The 21,105-nt window shown below is 51.3% G+C and overlaps 1 protein-coding gene across 1 annotated transcript; it reads left to right on the top strand.

Annotated features, from left to right (window-relative positions):
• The first annotated feature begins 658 nt into the window (after positions 1 to 658).
• On the top strand, positions 659 to 12,071 carry REM1 (RRAD and GEM like GTPase 1). Its single transcript, XM_045807312.2, has 6 exons — positions 659 to 756; positions 1,602 to 2,158; positions 3,242 to 3,324; positions 6,964 to 7,165; positions 8,418 to 8,915; positions 11,554 to 12,071. The coding sequence occupies exons 2-5, from the start codon at positions 1,774 to 1,776 to the stop codon at positions 8,687 to 8,689; spliced, it is 942 nt and encodes a 313-aa protein (XP_045663268.1). The 5' UTR covers positions 659 to 756; positions 1,602 to 1,773; the 3' UTR covers positions 8,690 to 8,915; positions 11,554 to 12,071.
• Positions 12,072 to 21,105: the final 9,034 nt, after the last annotated feature.

Below are 21,105 nucleotides of genomic sequence, written 5' to 3'. Positions count from 1 at the left end.
AACCAGCCACAGCCCAAACACCTAGTAAATATTCATCAGAGAGGGCACAGCCATTCTCCCCGCACAGGACGGCCCCCTGCATAAAGAGCGCTTAACCAAGAATTTGGTGAATGAACGAATGGAATGCCAATATCAAATATTAAGAAGTCTTCGGTGCAGACTTCCTAGGCTCCCTCCTAGGTGGAGCCACGTCCCAAAATTAATTCTCCATCCAGACCTGAGCTTCTCAAAGTGGGGTCCATGGACTCTGCAAGATCAATGGGCATTTGTTTAAAATGCAGATTCCTGAAGCCCTCCCCCAGAACGGCAGAATCCGCCTCTCTTGGAGGGTGGCCCCTGGGAATCAACATTCAACCAGCTCCCCAGGTGGATTCTGCGAGGGCTGAAATTGGTGCGCCCCGTTGCCTGCGTGGATGCAGAGGGGATCCAGACCCAGGAATTCAGGAATCCCTTCTTTCCTCTCCCCGCCCCCCCGCCCCGACCCCGACACTGCCACCACCACCCCAGGCAAAGGCCTTGCGACAGTGGGTCAACTGAGCTCTGCGGAAAGTCGTTGGGCGGCTGAGGCCTCGGGGCGGGGACCCCGGGGCTGCCCTGATGGGGCGGGGCTGGACGGGGCGGGGTCGCGGCTCCTCCCCCGGCCCGGGCGGCTGGGCGGGACTGGCCCGAGGGGCTGCGCGCGGAGGCGGTGGTGCAGCCTGGAGCACCCAGCAGCTGCAGCGGCCGCCGGGGACCCTGGACCCCTCCCCACGCGAGGTAAAGGCCCGCGCAGCCCGCCGCCAACTTAGTGAAGTTGGAGCGGAGTTCGCCAGGCGCCTGCACGGGGGGATCTGCGGTGCAGGGAGGGGCGGGAGAGGCCTCGAACCCGCGTCCCGGGTGAGGGTCCTCCGGCCTGGGGCCTGGTGGGTTGGATAGCCTCGGACGAGGAGCCCTCCCGGGATCGGGGGACTCACACTCAGGACCCGGGGCGGGGGAAAGCTCGGACTCAGACTCGGAATGGGACATGCGCCCCCGGGTCCTGTAGGTCCCTTCCCCGCCCCCCCCCCCGCCGGGACCCTGTCCTGTCACCAAAACTGGGGCTCTCTGCCTCGAAACCCCAGCCCCCCAACAGCCGCTGGAGGCCGTCGCGCCAGCCTCTCCTGAATTTTTCACGTAGGGGGCGGGCCGGACACGCCGTTCCCAAGGCACCAGGGCGCTCGGGTTACAGCCGAGGGAACCCCCAGACTCCCCTCGGCCTTCGGAATACCAACCCACTCCGTCCTGCCTCTTCCTCAGCCCTCAAGGAGATGGGGCAGCGGAAGTGAACCCCCCAGGGGCCCTCAACCCTCCAGCCCCGATCTGAACCTTGGGGAAGAGAGCTGTGGGGAAGGGGGGGGAACCCGGGAATTAGGCTCCTTTCAGAACGCGGGTCCCTTGTTCCAAATGGGAGGGGCACGTCTGTGTAGGCGGGTGGGCGCGTGCTTGCATGGACATGCCCCCTTGCCGCGGCCCCTCTGTCTCTTGTCTCTGTGTCCTGGGGTATTGGGTCATCCTCGAGGCAGAGGAAGCGACCTGTGGGTGTGCACGCGTGTGCTCACAGCTTGCCTACTCACCCCTCCCAGCCTGACCCAGGTTTACTCTGGCCCCGACGCCAGGAAGCCCCCATCCCAAGGAGCTGAGGCGCCTCCTCCTGTCATTGAACAAGAGAAGGCTTTGGAGGAAGTCCTCTCAGAAACTCATCTGGACCCTGCAGAAGGGGCTCACAGTGCCTGGCTCACTGCCCACCCTGGCTTCATGCTTACAGAAGGAAGGAAGGAGCAAAGCCCCTCCCCCCCAAGGATGACACTAAACACCCAGCAAGAAGCAAAGACCCCCCTGCGCCGGCGAGCCAGCACTCCACTGCCCCTGTCCCCCCGGGGCCACCAGCCTGGCCTCCTGTGTACAACACCTTCTGCAAAACCCCAGCATCCCCGGCTGGGCCAGTCTGCCTCCCTCAATCCTCCCACTCGGCAACCTTCGCCTGCCCCCAGTGGCTGGTCCTCTGAATCCAGTGACTCTGAAGGCTCCTGGGAGGCCCTCTACCGCGTGGTACTGCTGGGAGATCCTGGCGTAGGGAAGACCAGCCTGGCCAGCCTCTTTGCAGGGAAGCAAGAGCGGGACCTCCATGAACAGCTGGGAGGTAGGGACCCTGTGAGCTGGGGTGGGATGTGGCCAAAGGAGGGAAAGCCTTGTCATCAGGGGCACAAGCCTGCTAAGAAGAGTTGTGCAACTCACACACTGCTCAACTCTAAAGGGCATCATTCACATAGACTATGAAGTGAACGATGCCTCCCCCCCACCCCGAGAGTGGTGTAGGGCACAGCCCGCACAATGGTCTACAGGATGGAGATGACTTGAATAGTGAGAAGGTTGCCAATTTCTCATGGGTGAGAGGTGTATGATTAATTTCCATGTCATAAGGGAAGCAATTCTGAGTTCTATGAGTCTCAAATGGAAAAAAAATGGTAGGCTCCCACCCCGCTCAGAAACTCCCAGCCCCAACTTCCCCTGACTCTCAGATATTCCTAGCTCCACAGACAACCATCCATGGCCACCACGACCTGCAGCAAAAGTAAGATCCTGCCCCAAATGGAGATTCCCCAGGTTCCCTTATTCCCGAGAGATGCAGTGAGCCAAGAGGGTCGGTGGGCCCCAGGAGGAGGGGAGACAGGGACAGGACAGAGGAAATGAAGATGGGTTCCTACAGGACCAGCTGAGAGGACACAGGATGAGTGCAGAGGGAGGTTGTTTAAAAGCAAAGAGAAAATGGGGACACTCTGGCCAGGCCCCTTCTCTAGCCTTGGGTGTGAGAACCCTAGATGAGACGTGTACATGTGTGCACCTGTAGGTGTGACAGGTGGGGGACTGAGGCCCGTAGAGGGTAATATGACCTGCCCAAAGCATACACTAAGTCAGGGCCAGAGCGGGACTGGGAGAATTCCCAGCCCAGCTTTAACCCCACCATCCCACACTCATTGATCAACCAAACTAGCAAAAGCTTTCTCAGCACCTACTATGTGCCAGATACGATGCTGGCAGCTGGGGAGACATGGGCTCCTCATGGAGCTCTTGACCTATCAGGAGAGACAGACATCAAACAAGTGTGGTGAGCACTTCCCGCACAAGTGGAGGGAGTGCTGTGACCAGAAAGGAGACTAGGGGGGCCATGCCCTCCCCATGCCTGCCCCCATTCCCTGAGATCTGGCTCCTTCCTTGGTTGCAGAAGATGTGTACGAGAGGACCCTCACGGTGGATGGCGAGGATACCACGCTGGTGGTCATGGACACCTGGGAGGCTGAGAAACGGGTATGGCACGGCACCCAGGACCTGGGGGAAGGGGTGCTGAGCCTGGTACCAGACCCCTGTCCCCTCCTAGGACATGACACAGCAGGGACATGGCAGAGGCCATCCTCAGCAGCCCCTAAAACCCACAGCTCCCAAGAAGCCTTTGCAAGTGAAGGCAGAAGAACTTCATGACCCCGAGTCCTTTTCCCACTCCACTGATCCCCTCTGCAGCCACCCCAGGGCGTGCTTCTCCCCCTGTAAACTTCCACCTCGTCCTCAGCACCCTCATCCCACTGCCCGCTCCCCACGCACACTGTGCAGAGGAAGGAACACTGCATTTAGCACCAGAATGCCTGAGGGTAAACTCCCCTTTCTCTTCTTTACCAGTTGCATGGCTTTGTGCCCTGAGCTGACCTCAGTTTTCTCACCTGATAAATGAGTTATTCATTCCTGCCTTCCTTACCAGCTGGTTTTTTAAAGTTCTTACACAATTTCACAGTGGTGAGTACAGTTTGGAGCATGAAACAATGCTGGACAGAGGTGAAGAAATGTAAATAACGATCATTCTCATTCCTCATAACTTGGTAGCTAGTAAAGAAGGAAACCAAAGGATGTCGTTTCCTACCCCGTTCCAGAGCAGGAAAAAAGCAGCAGACAGGGATATGCTTTTCTTACCTTGTTTGAGTTTTATTTTTTCTTGCTATACAGATAATACATGCCCATTGTAGAACTTTGAAGAAATACAACCAAGCAGAGAGAAGGATGTAAAAATCACCTGGGAGCCTATCTCAAGAAGGGGTAGGCCCCGCCCCTAACTTGCAGGGAGGCCCCGCCCACAGGGTGGGGCTTAGGAGGGTACCGTCGGGTGATTGGCAAGAATGACTGACAGCCCCAGTGATAGGAGGAAAGGATAGGGACGAAGGAGCTAAGTGGCCAATTCCTTTCCGCAAGGATGAAACGCACCCAGCTCCAAATGAGCATGATGATGATGATGGTGGCCTTCCTAGCAGCAGCTGGCATTTGCGGAGCACCCTCTTCCCAAGGGTCAGCCCCCGTGCTAAGCACTGGATATACATTATGACGTTCAGTCAAAACAAATACCCTAGGTGAGTATTCTGATTCCCATCCTACTGATGAGGAAATCGAAGCTCAGAGAGGTTCAGTAATGCGTCCAAAGTTCTCAGAGAGCAAGTGGGATTCAAACACAGATCTATAAGCCCCCGAGCCTGTACTCTTATGCACTAGGACTGTCCCTCTCCAGCCCCGCTGGGAACATCACCTTCCAAGCCTTCAGCTGGGGTTTCACTCCTTCGCTCATGCATTCACTAAGAAACACAGGCTGGGTATGTATCATGGGCCAGGACACTGAGGACCCAGCAGTAAGACAGACATGTCCCTTGGCCTCATGAAGCTCACAGGCTGGGGGGGAGGAGGGAGCACTTTTTGAATGCAGTTGAAAGTCCTGTGGGGCAGAGTCTAGTGAATTAAGAAAAGTGATCAGCCTGGGTGTCCCATTTGGGAGACCGGGAAGAAGAGCACTGGAACTGGAATTCTGTGCCCAGCTGGCTGTATGGCCTTGAGAATGTTTTCTCTTCTCCTTTGGCCCTTGGTTTTCCTACAAGTAAAATGGGGAGACTGAACCAGTTTCGCTGGCTAGTGATGGTGGAGGCAGTTTCCACAGAGGGTCCACACAGTAGCTGCGTCCGGAATAAACATCCATCCTTTCAATAGATGGTGCCCTCTGATGTCAGAGAGGCAGGACCTGCCAGAATTGGGTGGCCCTTTGGCTCATGCCATAGCTCCCCAGCTGGCCTGACCATCAGGGTCACCTAGAGTGTATAAAAAGTCAAATCTCTGGGGCACCTGGGTGGCTCAGTCGGTTAGGCACCAGACTCTTAATTTTGGCTCAGATCATGATCTCATGGGTCGTGAGATGGAACCCCACATAGGGCTCCATGCTCAGCGGGGAGTCTGCTGGAGATTCTCTCTCTCTCCCTCTGCCCCTCCCCCTACTTGCATGCTCTCCCTTTCTCTCTCTCTCTTCCACATAAATAATCTTTTAAAAAATTAAATTCTCAGGTCTCACCCCAGACCTAATGAATGAGAACCTACAAAAATGGGGTCCTGTAACCTATATTTCTAGTCGCACCCCCAAGGGGTCTTACCCACCAATCCATGTTCCAACTGGTTTCTGTGATCCTAACACATAGCAAATCCTTCATAAACATTTGTGCAATAAATGACTGAATGCTCAAGCCCCACACTTTCATTCTACAGATGGGGAAACTGAGACCCAGAGGGAGGAAGGAACCTGTTCATGGTCAGGTTAAGAACTCACATCCGTCTGACTCAGCCCATGGTTATTCGGCCTGGGGAAGGATCAGTATGGCTGTTGAGAACTTAATTCCTTTGACAGTGTGTTGACCATGGATCTGAGGCCTTCCTATTCATCTGTCTTATTGGGTTATCAGAAAATTCTTCTGGCTTCTTCCCCCCTCAAAACCAATGCCTCCACCGCACTCAGTATTTCCTACCCCTGGCCTTCTCTCCTCTCCCGTTCATCCTCTCAAACCCCACTCGCCAGTCCACTCTTAAGCCCTCCCGACACTCTGCCAGGTTGAGTTCTTCTGACCTCCTCTCCTCTTCCCCCATGGCTCCTCCAGCCACGTGCTCCTGCCTCTTCATGGTACTTATCACAGGGCATCAGAACTCTTGACTTTCACAGCGTCCCTTCCAGACCATGAGCTTTTGGAAGATAGGAACGGTGTCTTACTAAACACTTACAAAGTTATTACCCAGATGGTCCAGTCTCAGAGTGTTATCCCTGACAAGAGATCACCACCCAAAATGGCATATCAAAAGTTCTCCAGTCCTTCCCTTCCTTGTCAAACAACTTGCAAGGACTCTGCTTCTTAAAATGCCCCTGCCTCTCCCACCCATTCCCTTACACTCCACAGTTGCTCCTTTTTACTTCTCTCTTCACCACTGGCCTGGAAAGTGCCTCCCCTTGATGTCAGCCTCCCTTCGTCTCTCTTTTTGAAAGACTTTTTTTTGTTTGTTTTTTTGTTTGTTTGTCTACTTATTTAGAGACGTAGTGAGTGGGGGAGGGGCAGAGGGGAAGGGAGAGAGTGAATCTCAAGCGGACTCCACCCTGAGCGCGGAGCCCGATGCCGGGCTTGATCCCATAACCCTGAGACCATGACCTGAGCCAAAACCCACAGTCAGATGCTTAACCAACCGAGCCACCCAGAAGCCCCCCTTTTGTCTCTTAATTGGACTGCAGAAGGCCACAAGGACTCTCTAGCAAGACTGACTGATCAGAAACCAAAGAGCTGAACCCTCCTTAGCAGGAAGGGGAACCAAAGAAATCTTTGTCTCCAGTGCCTGGCCTACGGAAGCAATCGACAAATGAGAAAACGTAGTGAGGTGTTATTAGCCCAGTTTTCCACACAGAGAAACTAAGGCTCAGAGAGGATTGGTAGTTTACCCAAGGCGACACAGAGAATAATGGCAGAATTTGTCCCCCAAACCTGTCCAAAGTGTAAGCCTCGGCCCCAGCACTCCCAGTCAGACCATCCCAGCCCCAGCTTTCTCAGCCAGGGCCCTCTGGCTGAGAGGTCGGTACCCTTGCAGAATGGGCCTGGGGCCACTCTGTTGCAGGATGGAGGCTGGAGCCAGGATTCGTGCCTGCAGGCGGGCAGTGCCTATGTCATTGTGTACTCCATCGCAGACAGAGGCAGCTTCGAGAGTGCCTCTGAGCTCCGCATTCAGCTGCGGCGCACGCATCAGGCGGACCACGTGCCCATCATCCTGGTGGGTAACAAGGCCGACCTGGCACGCTGCCGGGAAGTCTCCGTGGAAGGTGAGCCCTCTACTCCACCCTCCTCCTCCAGCTTCCTCTCAGCCTGCTATCACTGCTCCTCCTCCAGTGCTCTCCATCTCAGGGACTGTCACCCCACCACCGCCCCCATCGCACATGTACACGCCTAAGCCTGAAAGCTAGGAACTGTTCTTGCTTCCTCTCCCACTCCCCCCAATCCCACTCCCCCAAACCAGTCCCCAAATCCTGTCAGGTCCACCTCCCTTAACCCCACGTTCCCTTTCCACTATACCCACAACCTCTGCCCCATCCTGGCATCTCCACCTTAACCTGGGCCAGCCCCTGTACTTCTCTCTCCCCATTGAACCAGTTCTCCTTGCCAGCTGTCAGAGTTTTCCAAAACCAGATCTGACCTTGTCACTACTTTGCTTAAAAATTCCCGTATGGCTCTCCCATGCCCTCAGTCAGAGACACTTTATCCACTGGACATGATAGGCCCACAAGCTTTCCAAGGGCTTGCATTTGGGATCTGAAACAATTATTAGCTCCAAAACACAGTGAGAAAATTGCAAATTAAAATTTCACAAAGCTTTAATCATCTACAAACACAATATTGTGGCAGCTGACAACTGCAAACCAAAACGTTTAGTTATATATAATTTGCATGTAAAGTGGTATAGAGAAAATTTCAATATGTTTGGTAATATCGTGTGGGACCCGTAAAGATCTCAAAATGGCCCTTCTCACAGGGCAAAAGCTAAAAATTATGGAAACTGAGAGCCAGAGAGGGTGAGCCAGTTCCACGGGGTCACCAGCCACCAAGGACAGGAACCCAGGCCCCTTTCTCCCAGCCCAAGTGGCTTCCTAAAGATGGAAGACCATGTGCTTCGTGAGCAGACAGCCCCAAACTCCCCAACATAATCCCCAGGAGATTTTGTTAAAATGCTGCTTCACAGACCTCGTCCCAAACCTACCCAATCAGATTCTTTATTGGTGGGCTCAGGAATCCGCATTTTAACAAGCTCCCCCAGATAACCCTGATGCACAGCTCAGACCCCTTACTTGGCATTCAAGCCGCTTTCCAGCCTCTCTGTCTTCCCAGCCTCGTTCTGCTACCAGTATCAGTTCCTAGCCTGTGAACTAACTCCTCAGGGCCGGGTCTCATTTACCGCGGAGTTCCCTGGCGCCCGGCACAACGTAGGGCCAAAAGAAAAAGTGCTTAGCTTGAGACTCAACACACCTCTTCCCACCTTTATGTTCCCCCCAACCCGGCCCGCCTGACCCCGCCCCTCAGAGGGCCGCGCCTGCGCGGTGGTGTTCGACTGCAAGTTCATCGAGACGTCGGCCACGCTGCAGCACAACGTGGCCGAGCTCTTCGAGGGCGTGGTCCGCCAACTGCGCTTGCGCCGCCGGGACAGCGCGGCCAGGGAGCCGTCCGCGCCGCGAAGGCGGGCGAGCCTCGGCCAGCGGGCTCGTCGCCTCCTGGCCCGCCTGACGCCCCGCAGCACCCGCCGTCGGGCACTCAAGGCCCGCTCCAAGTCTTGCCACAACCTGGCCGTGCTCTGAAGCCGCCTGCGCCCTGGGGCTGGCGGAACACTGGGCTGCATTTGAGCTCCGCCGATGCCACCGAGGGGCCACGACGTAGTTGCCTGGAGTCAGCACAGCGGCTGCGCCTGCCTGCTGCCCCCAGGGCCGGAGCATCTCCCGGAGCCGCAGCTTCAGGGACCCCTCCGCCCCGGGAAGCAGTGGACAGACTATGGGGCCGAAGGCTCACCCTGGACACAGAGTAGGGGTGTGTGTGGGGGTGTGGGCGTGGGGGTGGGGGTGGGTGGGTGGGTGGGTGTGTGGTTTGTTGTTGTTGTTGTTTTTTACGCAGTGCGAGCCTTTTTGTAAAAATCTTCCTTGTCCCTGGGCTCTGGCCAACTCCCCACAATAAACCAGACCAGAAGGGTGACCAGTCTGAATGCCCAGACCTCTTCTTTTGGGCTCTTCCAAGCATCTCCACCTCCCACTGTCCCATCTACACTGGCTGCAGACGGGGTTAGCCCGCTGACCTGGGTCAAGGTCAGTCAATAAAATCACTGGACCAGTTGTGTGTTCAGGCCCTTCTCCCAACCACTGGGCATGGCCCCTGGCGCCGGTCTTTGAGGGAGACCCCGTGGTGCACAGACAACCACAATTTAGTAGTGTGATGACCTCCTATTTTCTCATAAACCCATTTTTTAGATTATAGATTCAGAAAATCTTATCTGGAAGGAATCTCAGCATTCATCCTCACAATATAATAGCTCTTGTTTGTTAGGAGCTGTGGTTTAAGCTGTCACAACTAGTAATTAATCTTCACAAACCCTGTGTACTAATTAGAAAAATAGAGGCACGGGATGGTGAAGGTTCATACTCAAGATCATATAACTACTTTAAGTGAAGTTGTCAGGATTCCAACCCCGACTTGTCAGGCTACAGTCTGTGTCCTATCCACAATCTTCTTGGAGAATGTGACAAAAACTATAGAGTCCCAGAGAAAGGGACTTTCAAACACAAGTTTGCTTACAATTTAAAGTGGAGGGGGGTGCTTGTCTCCATGAAAGTCAATCCACTAATCCCCAAGATGGACACCGATTTAATCCACCTCATTCATTTTTCTGAATGTGGACACTGAAGCCCATAGAGGGAAGAGAGCATCCCAGGGTCACCCAGACAGGGAGGGTGAGGACTAGACCCCAGGGCCCAGCCTCCTCTGTCTGCGCAAGAAGGAGGAGGTAGTGAGGCATGCGGCCTGGCTGAGGCTGTGGGGCTAGGGCTGGGCCTTAGGGGTCAGGTCAGGAGTTTCCAGCTGAAGGGGAAAGGGGTGTCACTGCTTTGAGAGGAGAACAAGATGCAAATGGTTTGGACCATCATGTCCCTGAGGCCTGACACCCCTGCCCCCAACCAGCTGCCTGCCCACAAGCCTCGGCCACCAGGAACACAGAGGCAAGGAAGACCGGAGCTTGGACAGATAGGCCATATCCTGCGTCTTCAAGCTCCCAGTCTTGCCAGCAGGGCACTGATGGCACTTATTTCCCCATCCTAACTCCAGCCTGGGGGAGGGAGGAGGGGGAGGGTCTTCCCCACCCCAAGTTGTCTCTGGCCTGCGGTCGTGGGGGAGGGGCTGTAGTTGTGGAAAGTTGGCAGAGGCCTCCGGCAGCAGCCGGAGAGTGGAAAAAATGATATCAAACCCGGAAAAATGCAGGCCGGATGGAGGGCCTGAGTCGGCCCTGGGAGGTGAGAGGGAGGGAGGGAGGGGGCCCCACAGGCTGAGAAAGGAAGAGGAGCCAGGGAGAGAGCACAGGAGCTGGTTTTGAGAAAACTGCAGGTAACCGCTGTCATTCCTTCCTTTCTTCACCCACAAATATTTATTGAGGGCCTACTAAGTGCAAGGCACAGAGCCAGGCTCTAGGGAGATAGAAGTGAACAGAGGCAGTAGGGTGCTGCTCCCTGGAGCCCCCCCCATCTGGTAGGGAAAGCAGACTAGAAAACAAGTGCGTAAAATGATTACAAACTGATAAGGGGCTGAAAATCAGGGCGGTCATGGAAGGCCCTGAGGACAATCCAACGCAATCCTCAAAATCCACAAATGGAGAAACTGAGAACCAGAGAGAAGGGGGGGCTTAGCCCAGGCTACTCAGAGTGTGGAAGAAGTCCTTGAGACCAGGACTGGGGATGGAAGGGGAGGAAAGGAAGAAGGAAAGAGCGCAGACCAGGGTCAAGGGGAAGGAAGACTGTGCAGCCAGGACGGCAGGACTGCCAGTGGTTGAGGCAGGTCATGCGCCCTGAACCAGAGGCTCTGTGTTTAATCCTCCATCTCTCTGTTTCTTAGTTCCCCTATCTATAGCATAGGCTTCTTGGCAATTCCCTCCCTCAGGGTTGTTGTGAGGATTAAATGTGACTTAAGGTGTCGGTTAGGTGTCTGCCTTCAGCTCGGGTCATAATCTCAGGGTCCTGGGATCTAACCCCAAGTTGGGCTCCCTGCTCAGCAGGGAGTCCGCTTCTCCCTCTCCCTCTCATCCGCCCCACCCTCCTCCCCGTGCTCGCTTGCTCTCTCTCTCTCTCTAATAAGTAAAGTCTTAAAATATATATATATAAATTAAAAAAAATGACTTAAGATGTGTTAAGTACTTCAAACAGTTCCTGTAGCTGAAGATTCAGTAAATGTTGGTTCCCACTAGCACATCTTAAGACCTTGGGGAAACCAGGCCTTGTTAAGGGTAGGATATTCTGAGACTGTGAAGACTTGCTTGGAAGTTTTTGCCCTGCTATGACACTGGAGGGCTTTAGGAAAATCTCTTCCCCTCTTAGGCCTCAGTTTTCCCATCTGTAAAATAAAGGGATTCAATGTGAACTTGTAGCATATATTCATGGACTCACCCATTTACTGTCTATCTCCCCCACAGGAATGAAAGCCCCATGAGGGGAGGACCCTCGCTGCTGCTCTCTCCCCAGCACCTACAACAGTGCCTGGCTCATAATAGGTGATCAGAAAATATATGTTGAATGGATCGATGAACAGATCTGCAAAATGGCCCTTCCAATCCTGACTTCTCTGATTCTAGGAGTCTGTGAATAAGGCATAGCTGGGAAAGCACATGACAAAACCACAATACTCCTCCCAGGAACATGGCCCATTATAGTTTAGAAAGTTCTTTCTCATCCATTAAAAAAAAAAAAACACTAACTGTTTTAGCTTTTTCTATGTGCTAGGCCCCATGCTACATGCTTGGTACACATTTTCTCATCTAATTGTCACCACACCCATCTATTAAGAATAAATGTCATTTAACTGATGAGCAGATTAACAGATTGAGGCTAAGAAAACCCAAGAAATTTGTCCTAGAAAGGGTTCTCAGGATTTGCACTCAGGTCAGGTAGCAACTACTGTCCTCATTGTACAGTTGGGGAAACTGAGGCCCAGAGAAAGGAGATGAATTGTCCAAAGGCATGTAATAACAGCAAGCAATTACATCACTCTCACTATGTATTGGCTCCTGTTCTAAGTGCTCTTTGTATATTCAATCCTCAAAACTGGTCGCATTATCACCATGTCAGTTTTCAGATGGAGAACTGTAATACGGAAAGACTCTGTACCCCACCAAGGTTGCACAGTTAGCAAATAGCAGAGGCAGGATTCGAACCAGGGACGTCTAGTCCTGTGGTTTGTTAAGGGCTTGCCTACATTACACCATCTGTCAGTACAGCAAGTCTGGAGCAGGCTGGTGTAAAAGAGGAGGTGGCTTTGCCCAGCACCCCGCTGCCTGGACTGGGGGCAGGGCGGGAAACAAAAGCACATTGAGAGTATCTTCAGCCGCCAGCTGGGACTTTCCACCTTGAAGCGAGAGTACTGTTATGGAAAAAATGATAAAGCTCTGGAAAGATGAATGTCTCCCGAGGGGCCCCCAGTCTCTTCAGAGTCCCTCCTCTCCTTGCAGGGGGAGAGGGCCACAAACTGTGTCGGCCTGATCCAGAGGAGATGAAGGCCACCTGGAACTCGACACACCCCAGCCAGGCTGCTTGAATACTGAGCATCACTGGCCTGGATGGAAAGTTCCAGTTTCTCGGCCAAAGGGCACGAAGCTTCCACTCGGGGGACCCCCCGCCTAGTAATCAGGTTCAGGCTGACACTGCCTGTCCTTGGATGGTGGGAAAACTCAAGCTCCTTTATTTAGCAAACTTTGACAAGGGTGTGTGCTCTGAAGGAGGGTAAAGAGGGCCAAGGGCGTCACAGCCGGCTGCTTTACAAAGACTCAGAATCTCTCAGTTCTGCTATGACCATGTGGCTGTAGGCAAATCAGAACAGACAGAGTGAAGGCGTTTGGGTAGAATCCTCTACGCGACTGTCTCTGTCTCAAGAATATTTTAATATTCTAGTTCAACAGCTTGAAAAAATATACAAGTTCAGTTTCAATTTCAGCAGTGTTCCCTTCTGTTCGGATCAGGGTTCAGTTAAAAATAATACTAATGATGGCATGGGAGCTCTGGGTTCAGCAATGTGTGCAATTTTCCCCAGTTGCATCTGGTTCAAGTTCAAGGCTAGGATAGGTCGCCGTTCCAGTTACTATGCTGCCTAACGAACCACCCCAAAGCTTAGTGGCATAAAAAGGATCATTTTATTATGCTTCTGGATGTCGTGAGTCAGGAATTAGGGCAGAGCAGAGCGGGTACAGCTCCTCTCTGGGGCCTCAGCTGGGAAACTTGAAGATGGGAGTGACTGGAATCACCTCACAAGTCTGGAGGTTGATGCTGACAGGGAGCTGGGATCTCACCTACACGTGGCCCCTCCAAGTGGCCAGGTGTCCTTACTTCCTGCTGTCACTGTAATAAATCGCCACAAATGTAGAGGCTTAACACAGCACAAATCTGTCATCTTGCAGCTCCGTATAGTAGAAGTCCACTGGGGGTCTCACTGGGCTAAAATCAAGGTGTCAGCAAGGCTGCATTCTTCTCTGGAAGCTCTAGAGGAGAATCTTGTTTCCTTGCCTTTCTTAGCTTCTAGAGGCCAACCACTTTCCTTGGCTCATGACCCTCCCTCCATCGTCAAAGCCAACAACTGTGAGGCCAAGCCCATCTCTTGCTTCCATCTCTCTGGTTCTCCCTCATCTGCCTCCCTCCCCACCCTTGTGATCACATTCAGCCCCCCCAGGATAATCCAGGATAACGTCCCTGGTTTAAAGTCAGCAGATTGGCAAACAATTCCATCTGCGACCTTACCAGGACAACTTCCCGATTTTAAAGTCAGCATATTAGCAAACAATTCCATCTGTGGCCTTAATTCCCTCTTGCCATGTAACACAACATAGTCACAGGTTCCAGGTATTAAGACATGGATGTTTTGGGAAACTGGTTTTCTGCCTATCACAGCAGGATAGAATGGAGGGTGTGGCGAGGTGGTGGCTGGGTTTGCAGTCTCCCCCAACACATACATACACACTCAGTCTTGTTCTACTGAATAAATACAGAAAACCCTAAATGAAGAGCTTCCCTCCTAAGTGGGATGTTGGGGGCAGTAGAACGCTGTTCTAGAATCTGGCCTTGCCTGCCTTCCTCAGGTTCATGCTTCTCTCCAGGAGCACCAGCTTCTTCCGACCTCCACTGGGCAAATCTCCATCCACCTTTCAGAAAGCCTTACTCCTTAGCCACAGATGGAGGTCTTGCTTCAGAATTACCCCTCTTCCCTAGCAGTGCATCCTCAGAAGTCTGGGTTGAGACCCCAAGTGATGCAGCAGGGCGGTCAAGGGTACTCTTAGCTCTTCTGGTCTTACAGAACAGCCTAGAGAACAGCCCGCTCCAAATCCAGCCTTCTTCAAGATCTGCCCACCTAGGTGAATGAGGATAGATGCCGTGTACATGGCCGGTTGCCTAGAAAGCAGTTGTTGAACTTTACATATGGGCACATGCACGTGTGCATTAATTCTAAACCCCAAACCCAGGGGTCACTAGCGCAAATGCTCACGGAGTCATATAAGTAATAGACATCAGTGAAATAGACTGGAAAAGCAGACATTAGGGAGCACCAAGGTCTGCGGCCCCCCAGAAGTACCTGCCTCGCATAAAGGGAGAGACAGATCGAAGCCGCCGATCACTGCTATTTGGAAATGAACCCAGCATTGCCTGATATTTCAATTTTTTCCAAGAAAGCCAGCAAGCCAGATATTTATGTGAAAGTATTTCAGTTCTTAAGTACTAATTGCTAATTTTAATTTTTAAAAACCCTGGACAGGATAAACAAAACACGTCCACCAACCAGATTCTGACCAGAGGCCCACAGTTTGTAACGTCTGGTCTAAACCCAAAGAGTGATAGAGAAATGTATTCTCAGCCATTCCCCCCATCTGCAAGGTCAACCCTCAGATCGTGAAGCTAGTACTTAATTATAAGGAACAGCCTGTTCCCTTTAACTCCCCCCTCCTCCTTTTCAAGAGTGCCTCTTCAAGCCTACTGGGATACCAAAGGTGCCCAATGTCAAGTAGTATATTTTTTAAATTGAACTTTGAGTAACAACAACAACAACAAAGCATCTTAATTATAAGAATAAATCAAAACAACAGAAAATATATGGTAAAAAGTAAAGATGCGTTTATCTGTTAAGCTGCCCTCTGCAATACATGGCAGAAATCCTTATAAGGATATTTTCTAACAAGATGTCCAGAGGCCTTAAAAACACAGGACACTGGGTCTGCATCTCCATAATGCTCTCGGCATTTCCTTCATGGTTGCCATATGGCTGCAACAACTCCAAGCATCACATCTTCACACCAGTATCCCAAGCCAGAATGGAAGGGGAAAGTTCAGAAAGAGGGTTTCTTTTTATCGAAGGGGAAAGCATCCTCCCAGCAGTTTCCCTTCATATCTCACTGGCCAAACTGCATCTCATGACCACCACTAGCTGTAGGGGGAGCTGAGAAAGCAACTATGTGGAGAGAGGTTGCCACAGCTGTCTTGGGCCAGTCACAATTCATCCCTTTGCTGCCCTAACAAGATAGTTTTTGTGAGCAAAGGAGAAGTGGGGAAGGTTGTTGGAGAGGCAACTTTAGGATTTGCCACAGAACTCCTTTCTCCCCCAGTTCCACTCCTCTCCCCCCGGGGGTTCCCATCATGAGCAGTTTGGGGTGTATCCTTGTTTTCAGCATATATATAGCCATTTTTCTTTTCTTACACACTGTCAGTGCCATGATTTTGCTTGGTGGTTCTCTTTTTGAAGGGATCAAAAGTAAATCCCAATTGCTCTATACCAGAGATTGGTTTAAAGATGGACCTACAACCCAGCTATGGCCAATAAGACGTGAAGGAAGTTTCGCTGCAAGGTTCTAGAAAAAAGTTTATTTTCTCTTAAAAAAGAGCTGGAGAATAAACAAAGCTTTTCCTTCTACCGGTCATTGAAGTGTATGAAAGCGATGCCTGGAACCGTAGCCACATTTCCCAGTTGCAACAGGATCTAATCAGAAGCTGGCAAGCTAGAAAGATGGGAAGTACCCAAGTCCTTGATGATGCAGTCAAGTCACTCTGAATTCAGCTGGTCCACCTCTGGACTTATTGTTATGTAAGGTAATATGTCTTCAGTGAAGAGGCAAATCATCTCGGGGATTTCTGTACCCAAGTCAAAATCATCCATTTAATCTACATATATATGTTTGTTTGCTATTTTTCACATAAATGGAATCAGAGTTATACGCGTTGGCACTGAGTCGGTTTGCAAGGAATGAAACCCAAAATAGCAGTGATGGAAATAAGACAGAAGTATATTTCTCCTTCGTTGTAAAGGGAGTCCAGGGGCAGGGAGCCCAAGGCTGGCATGGCAGGGACGTGACACCTTCCATCTTGTGGTTCCACCATTCTCAGTACAGTACGCTGCCCAAGCTGTCACAGTCACATCCCCAGTCCAGCCAGCAGGAAGTGGGAGGGAGCAAAAAAAAGCCAGCGTGGGGGGGGGAGGCACAGCTTCTCAGAAAATACACGCATGACTTCTGATTACATCTCACTGGCCAGTGCTTAGTCATATCACCATCTGATTGCTAAGGGGTCTACGATAGTATCTTATCCTGAAGAGTCATGTGTCAGCTCAAAATCAGGGATTCTTCGTCTAAAGAAGGGGAGAATGGGCATTGAGGGGCAACAAGCAATTTCTGCCATGATATGTATATGTTAGATATAATTTGCTTTTTTCATTCACTCATCAAGCTTTCTATCTATGCAAGTACATATAATTTACCTTGCAATTTTGAGGTTTATTTTGTTTTTCTTTTTCTAGCTTCTTTTTTTTTAAAGATTTTATTTATTTATTTGTCAGGCAGAGAAGAGAGCACAAGCAGGAGGAGCTGGAGAAGGAGAAGCAGGCTCCCCGCTGAGCAGGGAGCCCAACATGGGGCTCAATCCCAGGACCCTAGGATCATCACCTGAGCCACAGGCCAACGTTTAACCGACTGAGCCGCCCACATGTCCACTTTTTCAAGCTTCTGAAGATAGGAAATTACATCATTTATTTGATAACTTTCTTCTTTTCTAATATGAGCATTTAAAGCTATCTTAGAAAAAAAACCATATAATTTATTTAAAGCTATAAATTTCCCTCTAGGCACTGCTCTAGATGCAACCCAGAGATTTTGGTGTGTGGTGTTTCCACGATCATTCAGTTCAAAATATTTTCTAATTTCTTCTGTGATTTCTTCTTCCCATAGGTTATTGAAAAGTATGTTGTTTAATTTCCAAATATTTAGGGTGGCTCTACGTATCTTCTTGGTCATTGATTTCTAATTTAATTTGGCTGCAAATTTGAGACTTATTTTACAGTCCAGCATCTGGTCTATCATGATCCGTGTTCCATTGCACACTTGAAAATAACATTCATTCTGCCATTACTGGGTGTAGTGTTCTAAAATGCCCATTAGGTCAACGTAATTACCAATGCTGTTTAAGTATTCGATGTGCTTAGTGATTTTATCCTTAATCTTTCATCAATTGCTGAGAAAGGCACATTGAAATCTCTGATTATAATTGTGTTGTGTCTATTCTGGTTTGGTCAGTGTGTTTTGTTCTGTTTTTACCTTGTTCTTTTTCATGGGTATAAAATATTCCACAATATGGAGGTATATATTCTGCCCTTTGAAGGACATTATGTTACCATAAATGTTGTGCCCTTACAAGCAGTGCGGCACTGAATATTTTTGGACGAAGAGGAAAAATTGCCAAATGCAAATTTACTAGGTCAAAGACCAAGCACATTTTACGTTTTGTCAGATACTGCCAAATTGCCCTCCAAAAGACTGCTTCTGTTTATATTCAGACCAACAGTGCCCAATTCCCCACACCATGACCCATATTAGATATTACTAGTTTTTTCTCATTTGACATTTTCTTGGGCATGGGATGAGGGAAGGTTGGGAATGAAGGTGCCTCATTGCTTACTTTGCTAATTGTAACAAAGTTAAACAATATTCGTCTCAAGGACTGAGCCCCTTAGCTGCCCAAAACCCCAGCTGAAGCTTTGAAATGACAGCTTGCAAGGGCTGGATTAAAATCTCAGCCAATGCCATTCTGCTCTTCATTATCTTCCTGAAGCAGAGGGGTGTTCTTTCTTTCAGGTACCAGATCCTTGGTTAGAATAGGAAATCTGGAATCAGCCAGATCTGAGTTTGAATCCCTATGGCTCAGCCATTTGGTGTATGTGCCCTTGGACATGTTACTTAGCTTCTCTGACCTTTTGGACCCTCAGCTTTACAAAGGGGATGATAAGCCCTTTGCATAGGTGTTGTACGGACTAGAAACTGGGCACGTAAAGCCCCTAACACGGCATCTGGCACCACGTAAGCTCTGATAACAATTAATAAAAAATAGGTATTCGTTGAACACTTGCCATGTGCAGAGCGCGGAGCGAAACCCTTTCCTCGGCTTATTTCATTAATCCTCACAACAGTAAGAGACAACCCCATTTACAGATGGGGAAAACTGAGGCTCCAAGATGTTGAATGTCTTGTCCAAAGTCGCACAGTTAGTAACCAGCTGAGCTAAGGATTAAATCAAGAAAGTCTGACTCCTGGGGTGCCTGGCTGGCTCCATTGGTAAAGCATGTGACTCTTGATTTTGGGGTTGTGGGTTCAAGCCCCATGTTGGGTGTAGAGATTACTTAAAAATAAAATCTTAAAAAAAAAAAAAGTCCGACTCCCAAGCCTGCTTCTCAGGGTAGCTGGCTCATTTCATAGATTAAGAAACTAAGGCCCAGGAAGATAAAATGACATACAAAATTAAGGGGTCAGGAAGCAGCAACCAGTTGACCAAGTATTCCCCCCCCCCTTCTGGGTCCTGGTGACCAGCTGGAGGAGCGGTTGGAGAGAGTGGGGGCAGGGACAGCTACCCCAGCAGAGGAGTCAAGAGTATGGAAAATGTCTCTTTCAGCCAATTTTCCTGAGGAACCCTGGCTGAGGCTCAGGGCTGGGAATAGAAAGTGTACAGGGAGGAGGCAGCAGACGCGTCCATCCGTCCATCCGGAGACGCTGTTTGCAAAGTCCTGCTGAGAGAGACAAGCGGGCTGGGGGTGCGTGGAGAGGGACAGATCCCAGAGGCCAAGGCTCTGGCATCTGCCCAGGGCCCGGTCTCCTGGGAGACGTGGAGCAGGCGTCCCCCGAGCTCTCCGCTTCCTCCTTCACTGCCCGGCTCTGCCAGCTCCTGCTGGGCCCTCCCTGCGGGTCTGGGCAGCAGCCATCGTGGAACTGAGACGCTGGCAGCTCCGACTGTCCAGGGAGAGCACGGCTAGAGAAGGTGCAGTGAGCAGGAGACAGGATCGATCCTCCTCGCAGACCGGGGCAGGGCTTGAGGGCCGTCGGCTTCCTCGGTGGCCTGATCTCTAGGACATCAGTGTGGCCCTCCGCTCAGGCAATCTCCCTTCGCTCCTCACGGTGCCTGCCATTCCGCCATCCCCGATACAGCAGGGGCTCGTGTCCAGCCAGTGTGCAAAGTTATGGCCATACCAGTCGTCAGAATATTCGGTATTTGCCTACTCGTTCTTCATAGCCCCTGCCCTGGGTGCCCTCCACGTACCCCTCAAGCATACTGGCCGCTCTGGACCCTCCTCTGGGACGAGCCAGGCCTCCCCACTTCTAGCTACTGAAGGGATGACCCCTGCCTGGCAGGGCAGCCCAGGCCTGTGTGGGTAGGTCAGGGAGTGACGTTCATAACAGTTGTTAATACTTTTCATATCATTCCTGGAAACAACCTTTTGGCTTAAAACTTTGTCTCTTATGTGAGGCAAGTTGTAGGAATCGAGAGTGAAAAGGGCCTGAGGCAACCTCTTCATTTTCCAGATGTGGAAAAAGGCCCAGAGAGAAGCAAAGACTTAGCCAAGGTGACAGGCCCGTCAGTAGAAGAGAAAGAATTGCCATGCAAGTCCCTGACTCCTGACACCTCCCTGGCCCCACACACACTGAATTTTAGGGGCGATGGAAGGAGGTGACAGGGAGGAAACTGTCTCGAGGCAGACCTGACAGCCAGCCAGTTGGCTCTTGGACCTTGTGATCATAGTCATGGCAACGGAGTCCCTGGTCACTAGCTTCAGAGAGATAGTTGTCATAGCAACCACCACCTGGCGCCCCAACTTCCTGACACCAAGAGACTTACAATAAACCAGAAGCCACTCTGTTCCACGGCACTGACCCAGATCAGAACTCCAAGTAGGAAAGAGACTTGCCCAACATCACACGGCAAGTTGATGGTGAAGCCAAGCTTCCCGAGTCCCCAGGCCAAGGCTCTCACAGCTGCCCCGCCCTTTGGCCGACACCCCCACCCCTGACCCATTTTTCTGCCTGCCTTGGTGCTTCCCACATTCCTCCAGGCCTCAGGCAGGATCTCCTTCCCACGGCATCTCACCCTTGGCTGCCTGTCAGCCAGATCACCCTCCTGGGAATGGGCTGACATGAGCTCGGGGTAGGACTCATCACAGGGGTTTTCATCATTAGCTGGGGCTCCCTAGAGACCAAAGAGCCTTCAACACCCCTTGCTCCCCCAAAGGAAGTGATCTCCAATGACAGAATGTCAGGCACTATTAGAATTGAAGAGCTCTTTGGGGGTGCTCAGGCCCTGTACTCTGGGTAACGCCAAACAGAGTTGCTGCCCACTGTGGAAAGGGCTCTGGGCTGGGAGGCCAGCAGCCCAGATTCCAGCACAGCTCTGACTCTGATCCCCACTTGGCTCTCACCAACCTCCCTTCCCTGTTTCTCCTTTTAGAAGAATGGAATCTCAGGATTGGAAAGACGGTCCCAGCACAGGGAAGAGCTCAGCCAAAGCAGGGAGGCTGAAAGAATCTAGGGGCCTAAGAGTCGTTGGTGTATTGAAGTGTAGGTATAATGCTGGGGACGAAGGGAGAAGAGGCTAGAAGGAGAGGCCAGACGTGACTAAAAACAATCAATCACCAGTTGTAAGGTGAGAACATTGCCTCAGGGACTCCCTGACACGGTCTCCTGCCT

The sequence above is a fragment of the Ursus americanus genome, chromosome 22, assembly GCF_024610735.1.
Source record: "Ursus americanus isolate L20-20 chromosome 22, mUrsAme1.1.p, whole genome shotgun sequence".
NCBI lineage: Eukaryota > Metazoa > Chordata > Mammalia > Carnivora > Ursidae > Ursus > Ursus americanus.
The sequence above is the reverse complement of the archived record's forward strand: the minus strand, read 5'-3'. Positions and strand labels throughout refer to the sequence as shown.